The sequence below is a fragment of the Polypterus senegalus genome, chromosome 4 (assembly GCF_016835505.1).
Source record: "Polypterus senegalus isolate Bchr_013 chromosome 4, ASM1683550v1, whole genome shotgun sequence".
Classification (NCBI taxonomy): Eukaryota; Metazoa; Chordata; class Cladistia; order Polypteriformes; family Polypteridae; genus Polypterus; species Polypterus senegalus.
The window spans coordinates 247,218,123-247,241,729 of NC_053157.1; the positions used below are offsets into that span (position 1 = coordinate 247,218,123).

The 23,607-nt window shown below is 40.1% G+C and overlaps 1 protein-coding gene across 1 annotated transcript; it reads right to left on the reverse strand.

Moving 5' to 3' along the window:
* Positions 1–6,070: 6,070 nt before the first annotated feature.
* Positions 6,071–23,348, reverse strand: LOC120529006 (tripartite motif-containing protein 16-like). The gene is made up of 6 exons (XM_039753068.1): positions 22,929–23,348; positions 13,298–13,569; positions 12,209–12,347; positions 8,790–8,855; positions 7,286–7,791; positions 6,071–6,247 (listed from the first exon to the last, which is right to left on the reverse strand). The coding sequence occupies exons 2-6, from the start codon at positions 13,430–13,432 to the stop codon at positions 6,071–6,073; spliced, it is 1,023 nt and encodes a 340-aa protein (XP_039609002.1). The 5' UTR covers positions 13,433–13,569; positions 22,929–23,348.
* Between the last annotated feature and the right edge of the window lie 259 nt (positions 23,349–23,607).

The following is a 23,607-nucleotide window of genomic DNA, read 5'->3' on the forward strand; positions in this document are numbered from 1 at the left end:
AGAAATGCAGATTTTAAACTTGAAACTGTGTTAGTGTGTTGGTACCATTTTCACACCAATAAGTTAATGAATATTCACAATGGTCAAATCCAAGTATTTTATTTTGAAAATCAGCTGTTTAAATTTTGTAAAAATAAATGTATCTCTGACTGAAAAGGCGTTGGCTTCATGTTAAATGTATCTACTATTAATGAAATGGGCCTCTGTACCACCAGTACAGTGGTACACTGCCACTGACAAATCATTTTAATTTTATAATTGTGTCACTCTCTGGCCTTCACTATCTGTTGCAGATTAGATATTCTAAGACACTGTTTATAAAAGAATCTATTTTCCCCATGGACAAAGAAAATGTATGCATTATGCAGTTGAATCACTCTGTAATCTATGAACCAGACAGATCTTCTAAATCTGCATCTCTGGTTTGTTGATCTCATAATGATCCTTGAAGTGAATGAAGTCAGGCAGCAGATATAAATAGTACTGGCCCTTTCTAGTGGGAACTAAATGTGTAAGACTACCACTATTAATAACGGGGTACTTTTTTATTTTGCTGTGTAGGCCGCTAAAAACTTTGGGAGCTAAAATTACAGTATACCCACTTCTACAGGCACAACTACAGCACCGCGTATGGGGCTGTGGCTCTGCAATAGGATATTATTGAAAATCAGAAATGAACGACGGGGCCGTGCGGGAGCGAGCGGCTGAACAAGCGCGTGCCCGACGGACAGCACAGTTCGGAGCGTGCGCATGTTCAAAATGAGAAGCGCGCAGAAAAGAGCACGAGCGCGAAGAGAGCAGAAGCAATCCCGAGTTAACGCGGCTCCGCCATGTCAGATGCAGTGTTACATTTCATGGGACACCGACTTGAAAATAAATTAACGTAGAACTAACAAAAAGTTTGCGACCCCCGTCATCCACAATAAACTCATGAAGGTGCGATGTGCTGTGCCCCCTCCTCCACGCAGCACTCAATCCCCAACACTTAACACTAGAATTACCAGAGCCTACGAAAAAACTCGTAGATCCTTCCCACCTTAAATCGCTTCTTAAAACTGTTCTCACCTCTCCGCCAGCGTCTTTTGTAATCTAAATGTGCTGATTAAGAAAAGCTGCAAGTAGCCGGCTATTCCATCCCCCACCAACTTAGAACGTGCACAAACTTCTCCCAGCTCATGCCTTGATTGATTATCTGGGAGTGAAGTGGAGTTTTAGAGTGGAAATAATAGATCATTATTTGGAATACACGCATTTCATGTGTGTTCCGTTTCAACAGTAAGCCGTGTAAACACAATGTTAAAACAGAAACGTTTTTCATATTCTAGTAGTAAATGACAAAATGTAGGCATAAACTATATAATGTATGAAGCCTGAAGTCCAAATATCAAAGAAACACTTTCACAAAAGGTACAAATATAACAGAACAAGTATGCTTTTATTCAAAAATATAACTGCAGAAAAAAAGCCGCCTTAGCATGCCACATTGACATATACTTACTACAACTGCACGATAGCGTAATGGTATCAGCTGCTGACTGGTAATCAAAAGGTCATGAGTTTGATCCTGCACGATTCAATTTTGAGAAGTAAACTGCTCTTAGTCTTACTATTTTAGAATAAAAACATACATTTGACTTCAGTCTGTAACAGCTGATGTAATTTATGATACTTGTAAAGGTTAGCTTTGTTTTTTTTTTTATTCACTTTTCATTCTCTCAGTCGTGTTCAGGATCCTTCCCTACCCCCATCTGAGAATGCTGTTTTCACATAAAGATGCGCTGTAGCTCTGCAGCGTACTTGTGACTGCATTCTCGTACCAATGCTTGCAAACTGAAGTGCCTGTGTGCACTTTTCGCGGCATTACATGTCTATTTTTTGAGCATGCCCGTGTCGCTCAAACACAGGAACATATGTTGGTGTACAAGTATAACAAAACAAGTGCACTTTTATTCTAGACCATAACTGAAGAAAAAATAAAGCAAGTTACAGTAGGCGGTTGATACGACAGCTTGCGTGGTGCAATGCTAAGAACTGCTGATTTCCGATCCGTGCTATATAAAATCATCACATTCAAATATTACCAATTCCCACACACCCTTCCTACATTTACGACATGTGTACTTGTTTTAGTGCACCTCTCTGTTCTATGGTTCCTATTACACTGAATGAGCACCTGACATTGTACTTTCTTCCCTACATAAATAACATTCGAGTATAGCGCGTCTCCAAATAAATCACATTCGAGCTATAGCGCGTCTCCAAATAAATCACATTCCAGTTATGGCGCGTCTTTATGTGAAAACAGCAGTGTCAGATGGGTATTGTGAACATGACTGAGAGAATGGAACTGAATTAAAAAAAAAAGCTAACCTTTACAATTATCATGCATTTACACTGGCTCTTACAGACTGACTGAAATCAAATGTATGTTTTATTCTAAAATAGTACAGTACATGCAATATTATTTGAAAATGAACAGCGTCAGATCGGGCGATTATTCAAACCCAATCTGACGCTGTTCGTTTTCAAATAATATTGCATTAGTGCGATGATGTTTTCACATTCTTTCATTGATCTTGCAGTTTGTAATCAGTGACCGCGTGATTTTTCCCGATCTTGCCAGTCCGCACATGTTGCTGTATGGTGCTGTTTCTTTTGTACTCCAGGATATGCAGAGGACAGAATAGTACAGAGCAGTAAGTTCAGCGCTATATGCAATCAGATAGACAGACAGGCAGAGAAGGCACTAGATATATAAATAAACAGGGAAGGCACTGTATAATAGATACATAAAAAAACAGCTAAGGGGATAGATATATGGATAGGTAGGAAGGAAAGGCACTATATGATAGGCAAGCAGGGAAGCTGCTATATAATAATAAAATTACTGTTATTACTATATAGATAGACAGGGAGCTCAGGCAGGCAGAACGGCGAAGGTTAAAAAACTTCCCAACGTGGAATTGAACTCAGGTCTCTTGAGATAGAGCAAGTCTGCTGCGCTCGAAGTGAGAGAATCTCACCAGTACGCCACGGAAGCTTTTGTAATGTTCTTGAACCTTTTATGAAAGTGTTTATTTGATCTTTGGCCTTCAGGCTTCTCATATTTTATAGTTTATGTCAACATTTTGTAACATTTATTACTAAAATATGAAAAAGTTTCTGTTTTAACATTGTGTTTACACAGATAACTGTAGAAACGGAACACACATGAAATGCGTGTGTTCCAAATAACAATCTATTATTTCCACTCTAAAACTCCATTTCACTCCCAGATAATCGAGGCATGAGCTGGGAGAAGTCCGTGCATGTTCGAAGTCGGTGGGTGGGATGGAATAGCCGGCTGCTTGCAGTTTGTTTTTATCGGCACATTTACAGGACAAGGAGGCTGGCAGAGAGGTGAGAACGGTTTTAAGAAGCAATTTAAGGTGGGACAGATCTATGAGTTTTTTCATGACTCTGGTAATTCTAGTGTTAAAAGTGAACCACGCGGCTTCAGGCACCTCCTTAAATTTAAAGCCACCCAGCATGTCGCGATCTTCTTCACTGCTGGCATTCCCACCTGTACGAGATACCCACGTTCGACTTTATCTCACCTTCCGCACCTCTACTTGATCTTATGTCCGTGAAGAATTCGGACCGCGTGGGTCTCATAAGAAAAAACTAGTGATGGGCTGCTGGATACTGACTTGTCGAGCTTTCAAAGCACCGCTTCGAGGCTTGTTGGAATTAGTGATGGGTCATTCTTGAACGATTCGTTGAACGAATCATTAATGTGACTCGGGAAGAATGAGTCGTCTCGTGGGAGTGATTCGTTCAGTCGCGCATGCGCATTTGCGCAACTTCCTATAGTTTCTGTATTGGAATTGATTCACTTGTTTCGAGTCTTCGGGTTTTTCGAGTCGTTCGTTCATCACGTGACAGCCCCATAAGCTTAACCTAGTATGCAGTCTGAGCCGGAAACAGAACTGATTAGTTCATCTCTCGAGTCTTCGGGTTTGAGGCGTTCATTCATAATGCGACAGCCCCATAAGCTTAACCTATGCAGTCTGAGCCGGAAACAGAATTGAACGAAATGACTCGAAAAATGATTCGTTCATTTTGCTGAACGAGACTCAAAGGTCCGAGTCGGTAAAATGATCCGAACTTCCCATCACTAGTTGGAATTGCGCCCATCACGTGATTTTGAGGCACGCTAGCGTCATGATGTCATCGATATCCGCTCAGTCCCAATAATATCAATGACGTCATTACGCTAGTGTGCCTCAAAATCACATGATGGGCGCATTTGAAAGAAGTCCCGAAGCGGCACTTCAAGTTCCAGTGCTTCGAAAGCATGACACAGTGTCGAAGCCTCAGTATCGAGTGGCCCTTCACTACAAAGCGCAGCACCGGACTAAACCAGTTGGGCATTCCGTGAAGCACGTGTGTCACACTGAGATTTAGCGGAGTGAGCTTCACGTGAATAGCCGTCTGCAGTCGGTGCTGCGCTCTCAACGTGTCCGTCATGAACACCAGGTGGGCTGAGACAGTCCACGGTTATGTGTGCAGACTCAGGTGATTTAAGGAGTGCCCAGAAATGATCAAGGAGAACATTAGTGATGGAGACACCGAGGTGAGAGTGACATCTACAGAGGGAGTGTATGTGACTTGAAGCGTGGAGTATTATGGGATGGTTTGGGGGACAGAAAGGTCCTGATATTGTGGAGTTTTGTTGAATTGGTGCAAAATATAAGAACAGATGACAACGAAAGTCAGCTGAACTAGAAGACGAGTGGCGCAAATCTAAGAACTTGACCTGCTGAATAAACGCGCTAAATTGTCTGCAATCAAAGTTTTTAACACAACCCCTACATGAGTTCATTTTATCCAGTTAATGGCGTGGCTGAGAAGGGCAAGTGACAACAATGTAACGGTGTGATGCGCACAATTAAAAAGGGTGACACATACTTTAAACGAGTTACGAATAAGCTTTTATTTACTCTTATTTGAAAGGAAAGGAAATCTTTCAGGATACATCCAGTTACAGGGCTGAAAACAACAATCATAAAGAGAATTGTAAAGATAAGTGCCTCGTAAACATCTGATCATTAGTTTTTTAATTAATTAAGCCTCACTTTTAAATGTTATGTCTTTCATTATAAGTCATTGCCCCACTTAAACGAATGCCTTATTGTCTCGAACAAGTAATGCTGTGCGATATCCAGAACTGGCAAACAAATGGACACTCGGAGGAGAGAGAAATCAGAAACGTGATGGGGGATTTTCCGTCTCTTTGGCTGCTGTACCTCTCCACTGACACAACACCCGATCGAGCAGAAAAACACCACGGAGCGCCACATTAGATTACAAATAAATTAATTTAGTGATTGTTATTACGATAAAATGGGGTGCAGAATCTTAACTCATTTCAGCAAACTAACAAGAACCGCACTGCAGGCAAATAGGAAAAAAATAATCACAGAAGCACTCCAGTTTACTTTGGGGTAAGGGTTGTTATTTTTTTTTATAAATTCATGCATGGCCGTCTGTTTATGTACACACTCATTCACATACACCGGGATTTGTGATCATCAACAATTTAATTAATAGAGAATGCCATATTAACTTTCCCTCTCTCAGAACGCCTCTTGACAGTAAACTTCCCCTGTGTTTTCCTGTTGTTTTGCCAAGGTGCCCACCCTTTCCGTACACTTTTACTTGTGGTCCCCCTTCTGACTGTGAGCGTGTCACCTCGTTTGAATGTGGCTTCACCTTAATTGTTCGTGTCACACCTTTAAACTTGTTGTCACTTGCCCTTCTAATCTGAGTCACACGTTGCTAATAAAGCAGCAACAAATTATATGCAAGTCTGTTAACAGTAATGGCAGGTCACCAACACTTGATCGTTATTATTATGTTATCAAGGCTTAGTATTGAATTGTTACGAGTTACCGTATATTAAGTCTTAGCACCTCACAATTATGACTTACTACCTCATTATCACACCTCAGTTTGTGATAAATATGATGGTTCACTCCCCTCTAGTGGGCATTTCTTAGAATTGCAGGACTCTTTAGTGTTTTGAACTTCAAGTTCCTCCCAGCTGGCGCCCATTGGAGTAAACACCACCTCCTTGGAGCTCCAGGGTGGAGGCTCCGGGCTGCAGAGATGCACACTTGGTGTCGATTGAAGCAAGTCTGAATATCAGCTGCTGCTCTTCGAGAGGTGACTGAAGTAGGCATCTCTTCTTATTGCTAATCCATATCTTAGCAGAATTAAAGCAGCTTTGACTCAGGTCTGGACCAGTAGCTGTGTGCCAGTAGGGAGGTTTACAGGCCGGTATGGTGCCCACTAATCACACTCACACTAACATACATTCTGTCATAAAACCACTGGCCGATATCAGTGGTAATGTCTGGTACTGCGACTCTGTAACTGGATGATATTGATTAACATGGAAGTGATAAAACTAAAGCTAATGTTTGTGAGACACCATCTGTTGAAAAGACAGAAACAAAGTGACTGGACGGATACACAGACAGACACACAGACACTTGTCCTTTTATTAAAGAAGATTAATCATAAACAAGAAGTCCTAATATCTTCACGGGCCTAGAAAACCTGAGATATGATCAAAGGAATTTACAAATCAAAAGTTACCAAATGAACAAATTTGATAAATAACAGTAGCTGTTTTTTTTCATCTTTTTAAATTAATTAATAGGGAATTTACAAACGTTGAAGCAATAAAAGGCCACTTATCTCTGTGTATGCAGTACCTAATCATAATTAACAAGAGATTAATTAAAACTAAATATTCTATTACATATTAATTCTTTAAAACCAACCTCTCCTTTAAGGTAATGTCAATATTCAGAATATTTTTTAGATCTCACCTTAAACTTTACTTCCTAGCTTTTCATGTGTTTAATATGAAGAGAGCAAGTTTTATGTTGTCCAGCCTCAACAGCACATGTGGCTGTGAATCAACAGAGACCCCAGTTAGTCAGACTGGTATTTGTAGGTCTGAGGACTCACTGCACTTCACTATGAAACAGACACACACACCCGATTGGCTACTCAGATCCAATAAAAATGGAGACCCTGACAGCTTCACTTGACTAACATTCTCATCCTGAAATTCAGGCACTGAGGTGCTACTCCCCCCACCCCCACCCATCATGTTAAATTCATTTTGTCCCCAAACTACAAACACAAAGAGGACCTGCGCTTGTGGGGACATCAAGTGACCGGTGGAGGGTACTGGTCAGTGGTCACATGGTGTCAGATGGCTGATTGTTACACTGCAGTTACGACCAAGCCCAAACCCTGGATAGAGGGGCTCAGTGAAGGAGGTGTTGAACCTGTGCAGGAGGGTCATTGTGTGTGAGACGCTATAAAATGACAGAGAGCCAGCAGGCCAGTCCAGATACACACCTATTCTGGGGCTGTAGGGGGCGCTGATTACAGTCTGCTGGTTATTGTTCCACACAAAGTACTGCGAATAAGAACAGTGCAAACACCAAGACTTGTCGTTGTTTCCAAAGCTGCATTCCCAGTTCTCTCCTTTCCTGCCCAGTCCTTTATATGCGACTCCAATCATCATGAAGTGTCCACTGCACTCCACCTCCCAGTAACAGCGAGTCTCAGTCAGAGCCTCTCTGCACAGAACTTGGGTGAAGCAGTCAAATCTGTCAGGATTATCAGGATATTCAGTCTCTGTCCTCTCACATGTCACCTTTTTGTTCTCTTCAGACAGACGGAGGCGTTCATGTGCCGTGTTGATGTCCAGTGTGAGGGGACAGAAGTCTGAAAGGAAAGAAAAGAAAACGAGTGAGGAAATCTGGGAGTGTGTAACGGGACTGGGGGTGGAGCACAACAGAGACAATTAACAAGAACAAATCAAGGGCTACGCTGACGTGACACTGATAGTAAAGAGCTCATCTGATGGGACAGAATCTGTGAGGATTAAAACTAAAATCATAAAAAAACTAAAGTCAAACATTTGAAAGTCGTCTCATCAGAAATTATGACAAAAACCAAAAGGTCACCGTCAAGGTCAGAGTTCTAATGGACAGTCCACACTGACCACTGGCTTTATTAAATGACACTCTTTATTGTCACAGTCCAAATGTTTAACTTAAAATAAATCCACTGTAACACTTTACAACCTCAAAAATTATTTCGATAACAGTGTGAGGCACACAGTGATACAGCACAGCAGTGTGAGGACTTGACTGAGTGACTGAAGACCTCAGTGACACTCATTAGAGGAATCAGTCAGCTTGAGATGTCATGACAGTCCAGTGAGGTCTTTGAACTTCTCAGGACCCCCAATAATTTTCTCTGCCATTTTCATTTGTATTAATGTTTAAAATTTGTGAAGTCGAGAACTCAAAACAAAGTATCTGCTCAGTGGAGTAATGAATGGAGGATGACAAGGACTTTTGTCAGCTTTAACTTATTTCACATAGAATTGTGCTTAATTTTTAAAGCAACACCTTTATCTGTGTCTGTATATACAATCATGTGAAAAAGTAAGTGCGCCCCATGACATGTTTGTTCTTTGTTTGTTTGTTTCTTTATTTAATATTTTCAGACACCTCAAGACTCGGGTTCAACAGACGGCTTTGGTGATTAACTGCCTGAGTCTCTCTTTCCCATAATGCACCAGTCACAGGACCCCATCACTCTCAGGCCATAAATCACACAACATTCAGACTTTCATATCCTAAGCCTGTCCTGGTCTATTAAAACTTAAATGATTTTTTATTGTGATGATCCATTCAGTCAAAGCACAAACTCACATTTTAAAAAGTCGTCTCTGCTCTGAGGTTCTGGAGGCTGGAGGGTTAAAACTGGAACGTCATGAGCTGAAAATAAAAAGAAAAGAGAAGAAGAATGGAAACTGTGAAGATGACATTGTGTGATCTTAGTTTAGTTCTTAAACACGTATTACAAATGCAGAGGAGTTCAAATAAAACATTTATAAAATATATAAGGGCTGGCAAATTAGGCCAAATGTTGATTTGAATATTCATATTAATAATAAATATACACAGAGTTAGTCATCAGTCTACACTCAGTAACCCATAATGACAAAGCACAGGTCTTCAGGAAGGTCTGCAAATTTATTACAAATCAGAACTGAAATCTCACCTTCTGAGAAGTATTCAGACACTGAATTCAGGTTATTTGTGGAAGCCCCTTTGGTGGTATTCATGACTTTGTGTCACTTTAGGCTTTATACTCCTGGATTTGGCCAGTTGATTTCATTCTTCCTGGCAGATCCTCTCAAACTATGTTAGATTTCAAGGTAAGCGTCTGTGAACTGCCATCTTCAGGTCTCTCCACACATGTTCTGTGGGGTCTCAGTCTGGTCACTCAAGGACTTGTCACAAAGCCACTCCAGAGTTGTCCTGGCTGTAGTCTTCAGGTCGTTGATCCAGTCTGAGGTCACAGGTTTTCTTTAAGGTCCTCTCTGTATTTGACTGCACTTCTCCTCCCCTCAGTTCTGACCTGTCACTCTGTCCCCATAGCTTGATGCTGTCATCACCATCTTCACTGTAGAGATGGCATTAGGCGGGTGGTGAGCAGTGCCTGGTCCTCACCAGACATCCTGCTTGGACTTCTGTCTAAAGAGTTCAATGTTTTTCTCATCAATCATTGAATCTTTCTCTTGATGCTTTCAGGCAGTCATTTGTCTTTTACTCGAGAGTATCTTCTGATTGGCCACTCTACCATAAACGTTTGACTTGTGGAGCGCTGCTGAGATGGCCTTCCTTCCAATAGTTTCTCTCACCTCAGCAGAGGACATTTGAATTTCTGTTTTAGTGACCATTAGGTTTTCGGTCACCTCCCTGGTCAAGGCCCTTCCTTCCCAGTTACTCAGACTGGCCATCTCCAGAAAGTGTCCTTGTGGTTCCAAACTTCTGTGCTGCTGGAAACACTCAAAGCTTTACAAATGGCTTTATCCCTTTTCGCTGCTCTACTCCTCACCACTATTTGATCACGGAGTTCTACAGAGGGTCCATTGAACTTCATGTTTTGTTTTTGGTCCTGACATACAATGTCATAAATATACTGTATTTTATACATATTGACAAGCAGGTACAGTTGAGTCGAAAGGGTGCTGCTCCTGCTAATGTCATCACTTCAGTGGGTTCATAGGCCATAAGACAAGTGACGTCACTTCCACAGCCCACTAATTAAGCTCCGACTCGTCTGGGACACCACTATAAAATGTCACCAGAAGTAGGTGTTCATTACAGATCTGTGACTGAAGAAGACGGAGCTCCGACTTACAAGTGACTTTAAATTGACAGCCTTTGATTAGATAGATAGATAGATAGATAGATAGATAGATAGATAGATAGATAGATAGATAGATAGATAGATAGATAGATAGATACTTTATTAATCCCAAGTGGAAATTCACATAATCCAGCAGCAGTATACTGATACAAAAAACAATATTAAATTAAATAGTAATAAAATGCATGTAAAAGCAGACAGTAACTTTAAATAATGTTAGCATTTACTCTCCCGGGTGGAATTGAAGAGTCGCATAGTGTGTGGGAGGAACGATCTCCTCAGTCTGTCAGTGGAGCAGGACGGTGACAAAAGTCTGTCACTGAAGCTACTCCTCTGCCTGGAAATGACACTGTTCAGTGGATGTAGTGGATTCTCCATGATTGACAGGAGTTTGCTTAGTGCCCGTCGCTCTGCCACAGATGTTAAACTGTCCAACTTTACTCCTACAATAGAGCCTGCCTTCTTAACAAGTTTGTTCAGGCATGAGGCGTCTTTCATCTTTACGCTGCCTCCCCAGCACACCACCGCGTAGAAGAGGGCACTCGCTACAACCGTCTGGTAGAACATCTGCAGCATCTTATTGCAGATGTTGAAGGACGCCAACCTTCTAAGAAAGTATAGTCGGCTCTGACCTTTCTTACACAGAGCATCAGAATTGGCAGTCCAGTCCAATTTGTCATCCAGCTGCACTCCCAGGTATTTATAGGTCTGCACCCTCTGCACAGTCACCTCTGATGATCACAGGGTCCATGAGGGGCCTGGGCCTCCTAAAATCCACCACCAGCTCCTTGGTCTTGCTGGAGTTAAGGTGTAAGTGGTTTGAGTCGCACCATTTAACAAAGTCTTTGATTAGCTTCCTGTACTCCTCCTCCTGCCCACTCCTGATTGCAGCAGACATCATCATTGTGCTCTGTCTTTGTGCTTTTTATTTTATTTTATTTTTTATTTCATATTCATTATTAAATGGGGTATTTCAGTGTGGTACCACAACTCTTTGTGCCCACTCTCTCTGCTTATTTTCACAATACACACATACAGTACAAGTCTAATGTGGTGGACGGCCAGGATGGACACTGTGCTCTTGACTGATTGACCTTAGTTTGTGTTTAAACAAATGTACACACTATCTTTATGTACATAATTCATAATTTATAAAATGCGTTTAACTCTGAGGCTGCACTTATTGAAATGTTCAGGTGGTCCTCAAGTAGTCAGAGTTCTGATGTAGTCCTCCAATTTGCTTATCTTCACCACGAAAATATATCAATTAAATGCTTTTGGTGTGTAAACTCCTTTTAAGTGTCAGTGGGAGACGTGACTTCTGAGCAAACAACAACAGGCATATAAAACACGAGAGCCCAGGGTGAGCACAGCTGAAAATGGATGAACGTGAACTTTTAACGTGGACTCAATCCAGCAGAATGTAATGGACAGCGAAGACAGCAGGAGCAGATTGAGATGTTCTGATATTTTAAAGCACTGATGCTGAGCTCGATTTGATTCCATTAACGTCTTCACTGTTCTCAAATAAACAATTAATTTGTGCACTGAGCTGGCTTGGCCATTTAAAACACATTTCTGTTCATTAATCTTAAGATGAGCAAAGCAAAGGAAATAAAAAGAATCTCAAAGTTAAGTGAAAAAATGACGTTTTAAGAGAATACATGGAAAAAATATAAGGAGTTTAACATTTAAACTTAAAATTCCAAAACATCTGATTAAACACAGCTGATTTAGAAAGTTTGTTATCACTCAGCTAATCACTGTGAAAGACGCTATATAGTAAAAAATAATTAACAGCAAAGGATGGCAGATAAATGTTAAAGAGTAGGCCTTCTTCAGAGTTCTCTTATTGTCACTCTGGTCCTACTCATGGACTTCAATAACAAACACATGTCACGAGACACTGTACCTGATGGAGTCCTTGTCATGATATCTCCCTGGCTGATCTTCTCCAGATTCTTTCTCAGGTCCTCAGCAGTGAAATCAGCAGTGACAGTGAAGCTCAGAGAGTCTCCATCAGCAGGAAGGACAGAGTGAGATGAGAAAGTCTGCATCAGGAGAGAAGAGGGGATGAGATTCCAGAAAGGAGACATTAAAAACTAAGTAATATTGATAAGAGGGGGTTCTTCTGATTTAAGGATCAGTGTGGTGAGCAGTCAGTTTGGGTTTAGATGGTGAGAACGCCTGTCATTGACTCTTTGGTTATTTATGAGAGAATATCTGGTGGAGTGTAGTGGAGCATCAGAGATTATCAACCTTAACTATCAATGAGCTATTCATGTAGGACTCCATAAGAGGCAAGTCAAGATAAAGAGATTTAGGGGACAGGTGGGTCCAGAATTGACTTGGCATACAAAACAAATGAAATGTAAAGAATAACACTTATAGGGGGAAAGATCTTCAGTATGATTACACAATTGAAGGTCTGCAGCTCAGACGTGTGACTTGTGAGGAAATCCTGGGAGTCTTTGTGTCTTCATCACCATCATCAATCACACAAAGTAGAGAAAGCTACGGCAAGCTGAGTTATATAGCAACCACCATGTCTGGAGTGTAAATCAAGAAGAGAATCTCCATAATGTCTGCAAAACACAGTTGACATCAGGACTATTGTGTACAGTGTGAGAGAAAAGCACACAAAAAGGATGGGAGATGAGAGACGAGACTGGACTGTGGGGTCTGAGCTGTGAGAAAATGCTGAAGGATTTGAATCTAATCAGTTTTAAGATGGAGATATTAGAAGATGACCTGGCAGAAGAGTTGGCACCATCCTTTATTAGATGTCATCTTTTACATTTCCTAAAAAATCACTTTTTCACATAGACAGTTGTAGATTCATCTGTCTGTCATGTACATGAAGTTACCAACTTTGAGATATTTGAAATGTTAAGGAAATACGAAAAGGCACTCTGTGTTGGGCTAAATGGCCTGTTCTTGTTGTGTACAAACTCCTCAGATCTCTTAAATTTCTCTCTAAATGTTCTCAGGTCCCACACACCCCAGTCTGATCAGACTCCCTCTGAAGTGCCGCTCTCATCTGCACGAAGTGGAGATGGTCCTTGGTCTCTGAAAGCTCCTTCAGCTCTGCCTCTTTTCTCTTCAGCTCTACAATCTCCTTCTTCAGTTGCTCCATGACTCCTTCAGCCTTTCCATTTCACTCTGTTCTTGTTCTCTGATCCACTCAGTCAGTTTCCTGTGGGTTTTCTCAATGCACTGTAATAGAAAAGTGAAGCTCTTCTCATTTTGTTCCACCTCTCTTTTCACAGACACCTGAATGGATTGGATAAAAATTTAGAATTGAGTCACCTAATGAGAATAACCAATCACAGCACACATTTGTTGCTTTTTTTGATGCTGTGAACGACAGTTTGAATTGGCTGGAGTAAGTTTTGGTACTTTATTTGAAAACGGAAGATCATTTGACGACTGCCTCCCAGAGAATATACCCAACTCTAACCACCATCCCCCACCTCCCCACCCCACTATGCTGGAAAACATCTATAACTGTGTTGATTCTCCTATTAAGGAAACTACAGGACTTTATGGGATAAGCAGTCATTAAGGCATCCTTGTGAAGGATCTTGAGAGACATTGGCAGGAGCTGCTGGGGACAGCTCTACTGTCGTCTGAGGACTCCATTTGACCTTGGAGTTTTTTAATAAATGTCTGCCTTTGAAAAGGGCATCTCCTGCTCAGCCTGGGATTAGGAGTGGGGTAAGCCATACACCTGGAATTAGAAGGAAGAAAAAGAAGATGTATTTGTATAGAGGAGTAAACTTGTTTGTTGGAAGGTAACTGTGTGAAAATAAAAGTATTTCTGGACCGGAGACTTATGTGTAATAGCTGTGTTCCAGTTCGGGGTGTCAGACGTCAACATGTCAGACCTGTGAGATGGAAATATTAAACAAGAGGGTCTAGATGTTGCTTAAGGGGCTTCAGATTCCATTCCATTTCATGAACTCTTCCTTATTTACCCTCCACCATCTCTTTTTCTTTGAAAGCTCAGGGTTGTGAGGATTTATTTCCATGTTTAATGTATTTCTGCTTCATTTATGAACTTTGCATTATTGCTAATGATTTTGCTATTGCAACTATGGCTCATAATTGTATGATGACACCTGCCACATGGGTTACTTTGTGGGAAGTAAATGTAAGGTAAAAGGTGAATGCTGTCCTGGACCATCAACCCCAAAGCTGGAGGTATTCTGCTGTTCTTAGAACTTTGCATATCTGGACAGTGACTCAGATAACTCTGTGATAGAAGGCGAAGATGAGAAGCCCTAAAAGGTCACCTCCTAACCAGCCACTAGAATGAGGAAGAAAGGATAATATGCAATTTATTTGTAGGGGAATTTAGATAAAACTTTAGACCAGATACAGTCTCATAAGGTGTTTCACATTTTGGTACACATGTGAAAAACCTCCCTGGTTTGGTGGATAGGCTCCTGGTCATGGCAGGGAAGGAAGGATCCAGTTGTCATTGTCAAATGTGTCCAGTTCTAAGTGAACAATTATAAGAGGTTGGATCAGACCACCAGTTCTGCAGGACAATTTAAAGACTTGGGTGCAAAGCTGAGGAGCAGTATTGACATAGTGATCAGAAGTCCTGCCTATACCACACACTAGTCTACAAGATAGATAGATAGATAGATAGATAGATAGATAGATAGAAGATAGATAGATAGATAGATAGACAGATAGATCTACAAGATAGATAGATAGATAGATAGATAGATAGATAGATAGATAGTCCACCTCTTGGTTAGCCACACACAAACCACATTGAACTTAACACAGGCAGCTTATAGATATGATCAAATACAAAGAATAATGCAAATGCTTAACAAAATCAACATCAACATCAATAAATAAACAAAGAAGACATGAAACAAGACTTTAAACACCATCCACGGGAAGGACATCTGGCTCAAAAATGTTATGGTGCATGTGTATAGATTGAGATTTCATGCATCACTAATAAGCAGGAATTCTAGGAGGAAATAACAAAAGCAGATGAACATAAAAGCATAAACCAAACTGAAGGTCAGTCTGTGAGTTTGGTTCTTCTTCAATTCTACTTCTTCAACTGTTATCTCTGTGTCTGGATTGGGCTAAACAGTGTTGAGTGACATATTGTGCCCGCCTACTTTCTTTGAACTAAAGACACACACTGGTCTGGGCCGGCTGTGTTTAGTTCTTTAGTACACTAGATGGTGCTGGTCTGTTTAATGGGAGTCTGCACTAAATAAATTAGGTTAGATAAGTTTGGTCTGCCTGGGCACAGAAATGTGTGTGAAGAGTTCTTCCTCTGCAGGATGAGAACTTTCTCAAAAGTGAATCCTGTTTGAACTAGGCATCAGAGAGTGTGCTACCTTGAACAGTCTGCCAGCTTATTACAGGGTCAGACCCACAGTATCAATCACAACGAGACAATTTGGGATTTCTGCCAATTAACCAAAATTAAATGTGAGAATGTGAGTGAAGATCTGGAATACTGGAGAAATCTCACTGAGATACTAGAAGAATCAGTAAACTCCTCATGGAAATTGAATGGAAGACAGTAGATCTGAGATTCAGCAGAAGCCACCACTGGACGACCTTTCTGTCCTTTATCATAAAATATTAACGCTTAAGTAAAATATTGGAGGTGTACTTTATGTAAAGTCTGCACTTGGTCAAATAGTGGAGAACCTTAAGCTGCAGAGTTTAATAAAACTGGTAAATACCAAAATGATTAAGAAAAGACCATTATGATCTCCAGAATAAATCAAGAATACTCAAAATCTCCAAATGAGGCTTTTTACAGGAAAGGACAGGCTCACAATCAGAATGTAACCTGTTGACAACAACAACAAAAAAAGAAAAAAAACCTGAGCAACTCATCTTTAAATTACATCATTAATGTGAACATGGAGAGAAGGCTAATAAGATCTTAACTCAACAATCCACAAGCAGGAAGTTTGCAATGCAATAATACAAACTATGAGTGCAAATGGAGATAAAGTCATGAAGCATAAAAATATAACTCACACATTTAGCAAGTACTATAAGTCTATATATTCTACTTACTTTAAATAAGATGACACAATCTGAGGTGTTCTTTGATGTAATATAAATACAACAGCTGGGTACACTTATTGCAGAGGTACTGAACAAACCTCAGACACTCTCAGAACTACTGGATGCTGTAAACTCACTTCAAAGTGGGAAAACAACAGGCCCTGATGATAACCCAGTGGAATTTTATAAAGAAGTTTTCAGCTAAGTTAAGTTCACTATTATTTGCAATGTTTACAGAAGCTACAGACATCAAAATTCTTCCTCAAACTGTTCACCAAGTATTAATTACTGTTTTTACAAAGAAATATAAGTATTTATCACAATGTGCATCATACACACCAATTTTACTACTGAATGACATAATATCACAAGATCAAACCAGTGTGACGATGCGGGTTCAGCTCCATGCACCCATCCGCTGTTTCGGGATCCCTTGAACCCAACACCGTTGATAGATATAACCGAGTTGAGCTAGACAGTGAGACAACAATTGAGCAAGGGGATGGTTCAAAAAGTGCAAACTGCTTTTATTAAGATAGTCAACATAAAGTGTTCAAATAAAGTGCAGTGATTCAAAAATGTCTTCATTAAATAAATAATCCAATAAAAGCAGAAGTGAATTGTAGAGGTTAAAATCAATAAATAGAAAAATCTTCTTAAAACAACGAGGTTAAAATGTTCATCAGGAAGCAGTCTTTAAAATCAATAACAAGCCCAGTGCCTCTTTCAAACTAGCGTCTCACCTGCTTCTCCCGGTTGGGCTTTACAGCAAGCGAAACGCTCTCTCTGCAGCTGACCTTATTTGTACCTGCTTCTGCTGTCAGTTGCCTTACCGATACTTGGCTCCGGTCGGCTCCGCCGGACAGCGACTTGGGAATTCCCCACGACCAAGGCTCTCACGCAGGGAACACCACGTCCTGTGCCTTCCGGTCACTCCCGCCCTACAAATCAAACTCTGCGGGAGCGACCACAACCACTACTTCTCCCATTTGTTGGCCAAACACCTAGGGTGCCTACTCAGCTGCCTGCGAGCCCTTGCTCGCCCGCTTCCTGCTGCACCGACTTGCTCTCTCTCTCTCTCTCTCTCTCTCCTCACTGCTTCCTGCTGCAACCTCCATTTACTTCTCTTTTTTCTTGTTTTGATCCCCTCTCTTACTCTGTTTTTCTAACTGACTCGCGCTTCTTTATATCTGCAGAGAGGACATAGCAGCTGCAGCACATTAGCCACAGGAACAATCACGGATGTGGGCAGTCCCTCACCTGTGCACTAGGTGAGAAACGCCCACACCGCAGATCAACCTGAGGCTTGCTATGGCCACCACGCCACCTCTAAGTTGCGAGCACGGTGATTATTTATTTAAATAAAACTGCTGGCCTTTGCTGAGAGGGCTGTGGACCCACTATACCACAACCAGATGTATTAAAGGCTGACAGTTACCTTCAAACCTTTATTGTCTGTTTAATTTAATATATTCACTCATAAAATCTAACACACTAGAGATCTTATTATCTTTGGACACAGAGAAAATCTTTGACTGAGATTAATGGGACGTTTATTCACCACACTGCATATATTTGGGTTGGGTCCAAACATATCTACATTGATAAAATTACTTTACACCTGTCAAGAAGCCTCAGTCTGTATTAACAACATGAACTCAAACTTCTTCAAACTAGAACATGGGACTCTATCACCATTGCTTTTTGCAGTAGCCTTTAAACCACTGGCTGATCATTTTCAAAACACATCAGAGTTAAAGGGATTATCAGAGAAGGACTTTAACAGAAATATCACTCTGTGCAGATGATATGGTACCGTATATGTCAGACCTAGAAATATCTTTACCATTAATCCTTGATGCATTCACGGAATTTCAGAAGATATCTGTACTCAAAATCAATTTGAATAAAAGTGTGCTTTTTCGATTGAACTCTCTAGCACACAATAATAGACTGAACATCAATCCGTTCATTTTATCAAAACAGTTTACATATCTAGGGGTAAACATCACAAGTCAATATATATATATAGATCTTTTTTCCAACACAATGTTGCTAACAGCATGGAAAAATCAAACAAGATGTGAACAGATATCTTATCTTCCATTTCACCCAAGCATGAAAAATCAGTATTTCAAGATGCACCTCCTTCCTAAACTTCTTTTTCTATTTCAGAAAATCCCCACATACATTAATAAATCCTTCTTCAAGAGACTAGACTCAGTCTAAACCTCATTTATTTAGAATTTGAGACATCAACATATTCAAAAGGCGACTATAAAAAAAAAAAAACATAAAGTAGAAGGTGGCATGGCACTAGTTAACCTTCAGTTTTATTACTGGTCATCAAATATGTAAGCAACAAAGGCCTGGAAATTGATACAAATTGATGAATTTACACCAGCTTGGTCTGCATTGCAAATAAATTCCTGCTATACTTCTATATATGCCATGGTTTGTATCCCAGTATATCATCAACATACTAAAATCTAGTCTTCCATCAATCACTCAGAATATACAACCAATGAAGGATACAATTCAAGGCAGAAAAGCTTTTATCTGTTGCTCCTCTAAATGATACTCACCTTTGTAACCTTCTCAAGCCTACTCAGTATTTAATCTTTGCAAAATGTACCAAAACTAAACACAAATGGAGATTTGTATATAGATAATATTTTTGCATTTTTGAACAATAATGCTTCAAATTCAGCTTCCCAGCAACACAACTTTTCCACTTCTTTCTAATTGGATATTTTGTTAAAAGAAACCTACGAAATTTTCCACACCTTCCACCCATTTCTATTCCAGAAGAAATGCTGATCAGTCTTTAGGAGTCAGACAGCATCTAAACAACAAATGAAAACATCTAAAAGAATCTCACCTTTAAGGATCCTAGGAAATGGTGGGAAAAGGACCTTTCAATGAATACCTCAGAAAAGGAGTGGAAGTCAGCCATGCATAGAATACACTCCAGCTCCATATGTGCTAAGTATTTAACCATTTAACTTAAAATCTTTCATCAATCACATTTACCTCATTTAAAATTATCCAAAATGTATCAATGGCTAGACCCCAACCTGTGAGTGTGACACTCGAACTCCAGCCTCATTGGGCCATATGTTTTAGGAGGGCAACCAAAGTACAACATTTTGGGTTGTTATCAGACAGCCTTTGGGTCACAATCAGTCCTAACTCATTAGCAGCTGGGTTTGGTGAGCTCATCAAGGTGCCTAAAGTGGAGGAGGACACATTGACTGCAATTATCTTCACCACACTACTAGCTTGTAGACTTATCCTGCATAACTTGAAGAATTCCAGCCCACCTGTTATAAGTCACTGATCACTGATGTTCTGACCTATTTGAAATTGAGAAAAAAACAAATTCTCACTTAGAAGATTTGTTCAAAACCTTTTAAAAAAATATAGCAAGATCTGATTAATAAAAGTTTAAAATGAGCATTCATAGTGGGGAAAATAATATTCTGCCTTTTTATCATTTATTTATTTATTTTCCTAATTTTTTGTCCCTGATCTCAGCTCTCTTCTCCTTTTTGGGTGAATTCTGTTTGGTTGTTATTTTTTTTTCTCCTGCATTCGGTTTTAACTTTCTTTTTTTTTTTAAGTTATTATTTTTTAGTTTGACTTTGAAAATCATTTTATGTATAGGCTAACCTTGCTATTTTCTTGAAAAAAAAAAAAAACTATTAAGGTAAGTTGTGCCCACTGATCTAATTTAGAACTTCAGCGTCGTCCTTCATTGTGAGTTTCTGTCAGTAGAGTTAAGTCCCCTTTAAGCAGCTGATGGAATATCAGAGGAATTTATGGTGATAATGTCAGAATACTCTACTGAATAACACATGTGATTCTGTTCACTTTGTGATTTCTTCTTCTCTTTCTGAGTCCTGACATTTTCACCAGACATTTGTTTGACATTTCATGACACAACTTAGATTTGATTTAACAAACAGTAATGACAGATTGAAAGATTACAAGAAAGGTTTAATTTAATTGATGTAAGATTGACTTTGTGCTTGAAGAGTATGTCAAATACAGAAGACAGTTTGAAGGCACACTGGTGTGTGAGTTAGTTCTTAACGTTTAGAAGACATCACGTCGACAAACTGGGAAATGTGAAGTTTACACAACACCAAAAATAATAAAAACAAACTGGAGTGTAAAGTAAAGAAACTGGTGAAAGGCCAGGACGACTTAAACACGTAATGTCAGTAATTATAGGATCTACAAGGCCATTTGATATCCTGAGTCAGACATGTAAGGACGTTGTCTGCTGTTGTCATTTTTCTGGAGTCAGGTAAGATACCAAAATACACAAACATTTCTGTTGAATTCAAGAAGAAGGCAACTTAAAGGAATTCTAAAACTCAGAAATTATATTTTTATATGTTACTTACCTCTGGTGTTTTGTTTAGATGACTGAGAATTTGTTTTTTAAAAAAAATGTTTATTAAGTTTATGTGTTTTGGTTTCTCCAGATCCTTCAAGACCACCCAGCCATCCCTGTTAAGGGGTCAGCTCAGAGATCTGCAGGTGGGTGTGCCTGTGGTGTCCTGATGATGGACTATCTGTCAGGCAGAGCGCAGTTTGGGAGACTTAAGGACTGAGTGGCATATGTAACTGAAAACATGTTTTATATTCTAGTTTCTTCAAAATAGCCACTCTTTGCTCTGATTACTTTTTTACTCTCTCTTGGCATTCTCTCGAACACCTGTGAAGTGAAAACCATTTCAGGTGACTACCTGTTGAAGCTCATTGAGAGAATGCCAAGAGAGAGTAAAAAAGTAATCAGAGCAAAGAGTGGCTATTTTGAAGAAACTAGAATATAAAACATGTTTTCAGTTATTTCACCTTTTTTTTTGTTAAGTACATAACTCCACATGTGTTCATTCATAGTTTTGATGCCTTAAGTGAGAATCTACCAATGTAAATGGTCATGAAAATAAAGAAAACACATTGAAATGAGAAGGTGTGTCCAAACTTTTGGCCTGTACTGTACACACACACTGTTATACTACATTTTTCTTTATGTCACTATATCTGGACAATACTGTTATGAGTTTTATTCACATGTGCATGTTAAATTTGGCACACAGGGGCTCAGCAGTTAGAATTGCTAGCCAAGCATTGGATTAGATAGCCAAAGACAACTGGAGGCTTGTATTAGTCAGCTTAAACACAGGATAGTGTATTTCTGTCCCCTGTCAGCACAAAATCTTCTTTCCATATTGGGAAAATGAGAACCGGCATGTAAGCACTATGATATTTCTGTATTTTGTGGAGGAGGAGTTCAGCCCTTGTTTGGAGACAGAAAAGACCAGCAAGTTGAAGAAGAACAGTATAAAGGCTTGGACAACAGCCAGACCCTTTGAGGCTGAGTCGACAAAGTTTCGAAAAACCTCCCAGCGTGGGGACGAGAAATGGCAGCCTGTGTTGATCCAGATTCCCACCTGGATAAAGTCTGTCCATTTGCCTCCCGTCTGTAAACGCGTTGACCGTCAGTAAATGTAAGCTAAAATATATTTTTTCTCATGTGATTCTTGTACCGCCGTAATCACGATGGGAGGGATATCGCCTTTCTGGTATATTACTATATTGTTTAGTTACTTAATATGCCGCAATTTCAAAAGAACACATTTCTTAGAGAGCTAATGCCTCTTCAGGAAACACACACACACACATATCCAATATATCTAATTTATCAACATCAGTCCATCTAACAAGCATATATTTGGATTATGGGAGGACGACAGAGCACCCGCAGGAAACTCACATGGACATGAGGAGAACATGCAAACTCCACAGAGGGAGAACCAGGAACAAGAACTGCAGTCATAAAATGCAACGTGTTCATGAGGACAACTGAAGCTGTGCGTATTCAAGAACATTCAGACAAATGACATCCTCAAACAACACAAAACATGAATATGTGTTTCCTTAGTTTTTTATTTTTCTCTTACTTACAGAAACAGGAACATATTGGTTTTTTTTCTATTTCTCTAATTTTTATCCAAAGCATTTCCTAGGAGACATCCTTCACTCAGAACTACTTTGAAATGTTCTCGTCTCAGTTCTGCTCTCTCAGAAGGTTACATGGATCAGTTCTTAGCTAGTTGTCAAGTATTTAGAGCCAGCAGCACTGTGATGGCAGTTTGGTTTTCCTCACAGGTTTACTTCACCCGCTTACAGCTCCTCTGTGTGTGTGTGTGTGTGTTTGTGTGACTAATGCTGTTCTGAACTGATACAAGTCTAGTTTACTTTTCTTTCTGTATTTATATATAAAGAGACCCTTACACAGCTAACGGTTCTTGTCTGCAGGCTGTAGTTTGCCCCAAGCTGTCTTAAAGCACAAAGAAACTGAGCAAGAGAAATGACTTGGCTCACTTGACTGTTCATGCATTTCAATGGGTGTCCCATCCTGGATTGTTTTTTGCCTGTAGCTGAAAATCCGAGTTTATAAGATGGATGAACAGATTCTTCTGCTGCACTGCATTTACAAATCCCTTAACTCCTGTTATTTAGTGAGTTTCCATTAAACACTAAGCCCCACTCACCTGTATTCCTTCTCTTTCTGTGTCCAGCTCAACCATTTCATGATTTTTATGTTCAGTCATTCCTCACATCACGCAGATACATGTCTTATCAGAATTTTCTGATGTTTCTCACAGAGTTTCTCCTTCAGATTTCTGTCAGGATCAACCAGCTTGTGATGTTTCAGGGCGTCTCCTTCATACTGAGGCTGCAGGTGAGTCTGACAGTAAGAGGCCGGGCAGGTTAGACAGGACTTCACCGCTCTGAACTTCTTCCCAGTACAGAAGCGTGGCCAGCTCTACGCTAGGGCAAGAGGGGGCAATGCCCCCTTAAATAAACGTTCTGTCCCCTTAATTCCCCTTAGAAGTTCAGAAAGAAAATAATAGATTACCCACAAACTGAATATTGACAAGATTTACTACAGTAGCTGTAAAATCCACTGGAAAAGACACAAATGAGATGATAGGTTTCACCTCCTGCTCGCTCTTTCACTTCGTGCTTTTTTTGTCCGCAGCTCACACAGAACTCCGCAGAGATTCCCCACTCACCCTCCCCCTAGCTAAACATCCAATCACTGCTAGTATGCAAATGACCCGGTGTCAGGTTTCTCAGTAGGCAGTGGCTTTGAGGAAGCAGCAAATCTCTGTCATCAATCATAGCGACTTGTGAGATAATTAACAACAACTAAAAAATCCATCTATA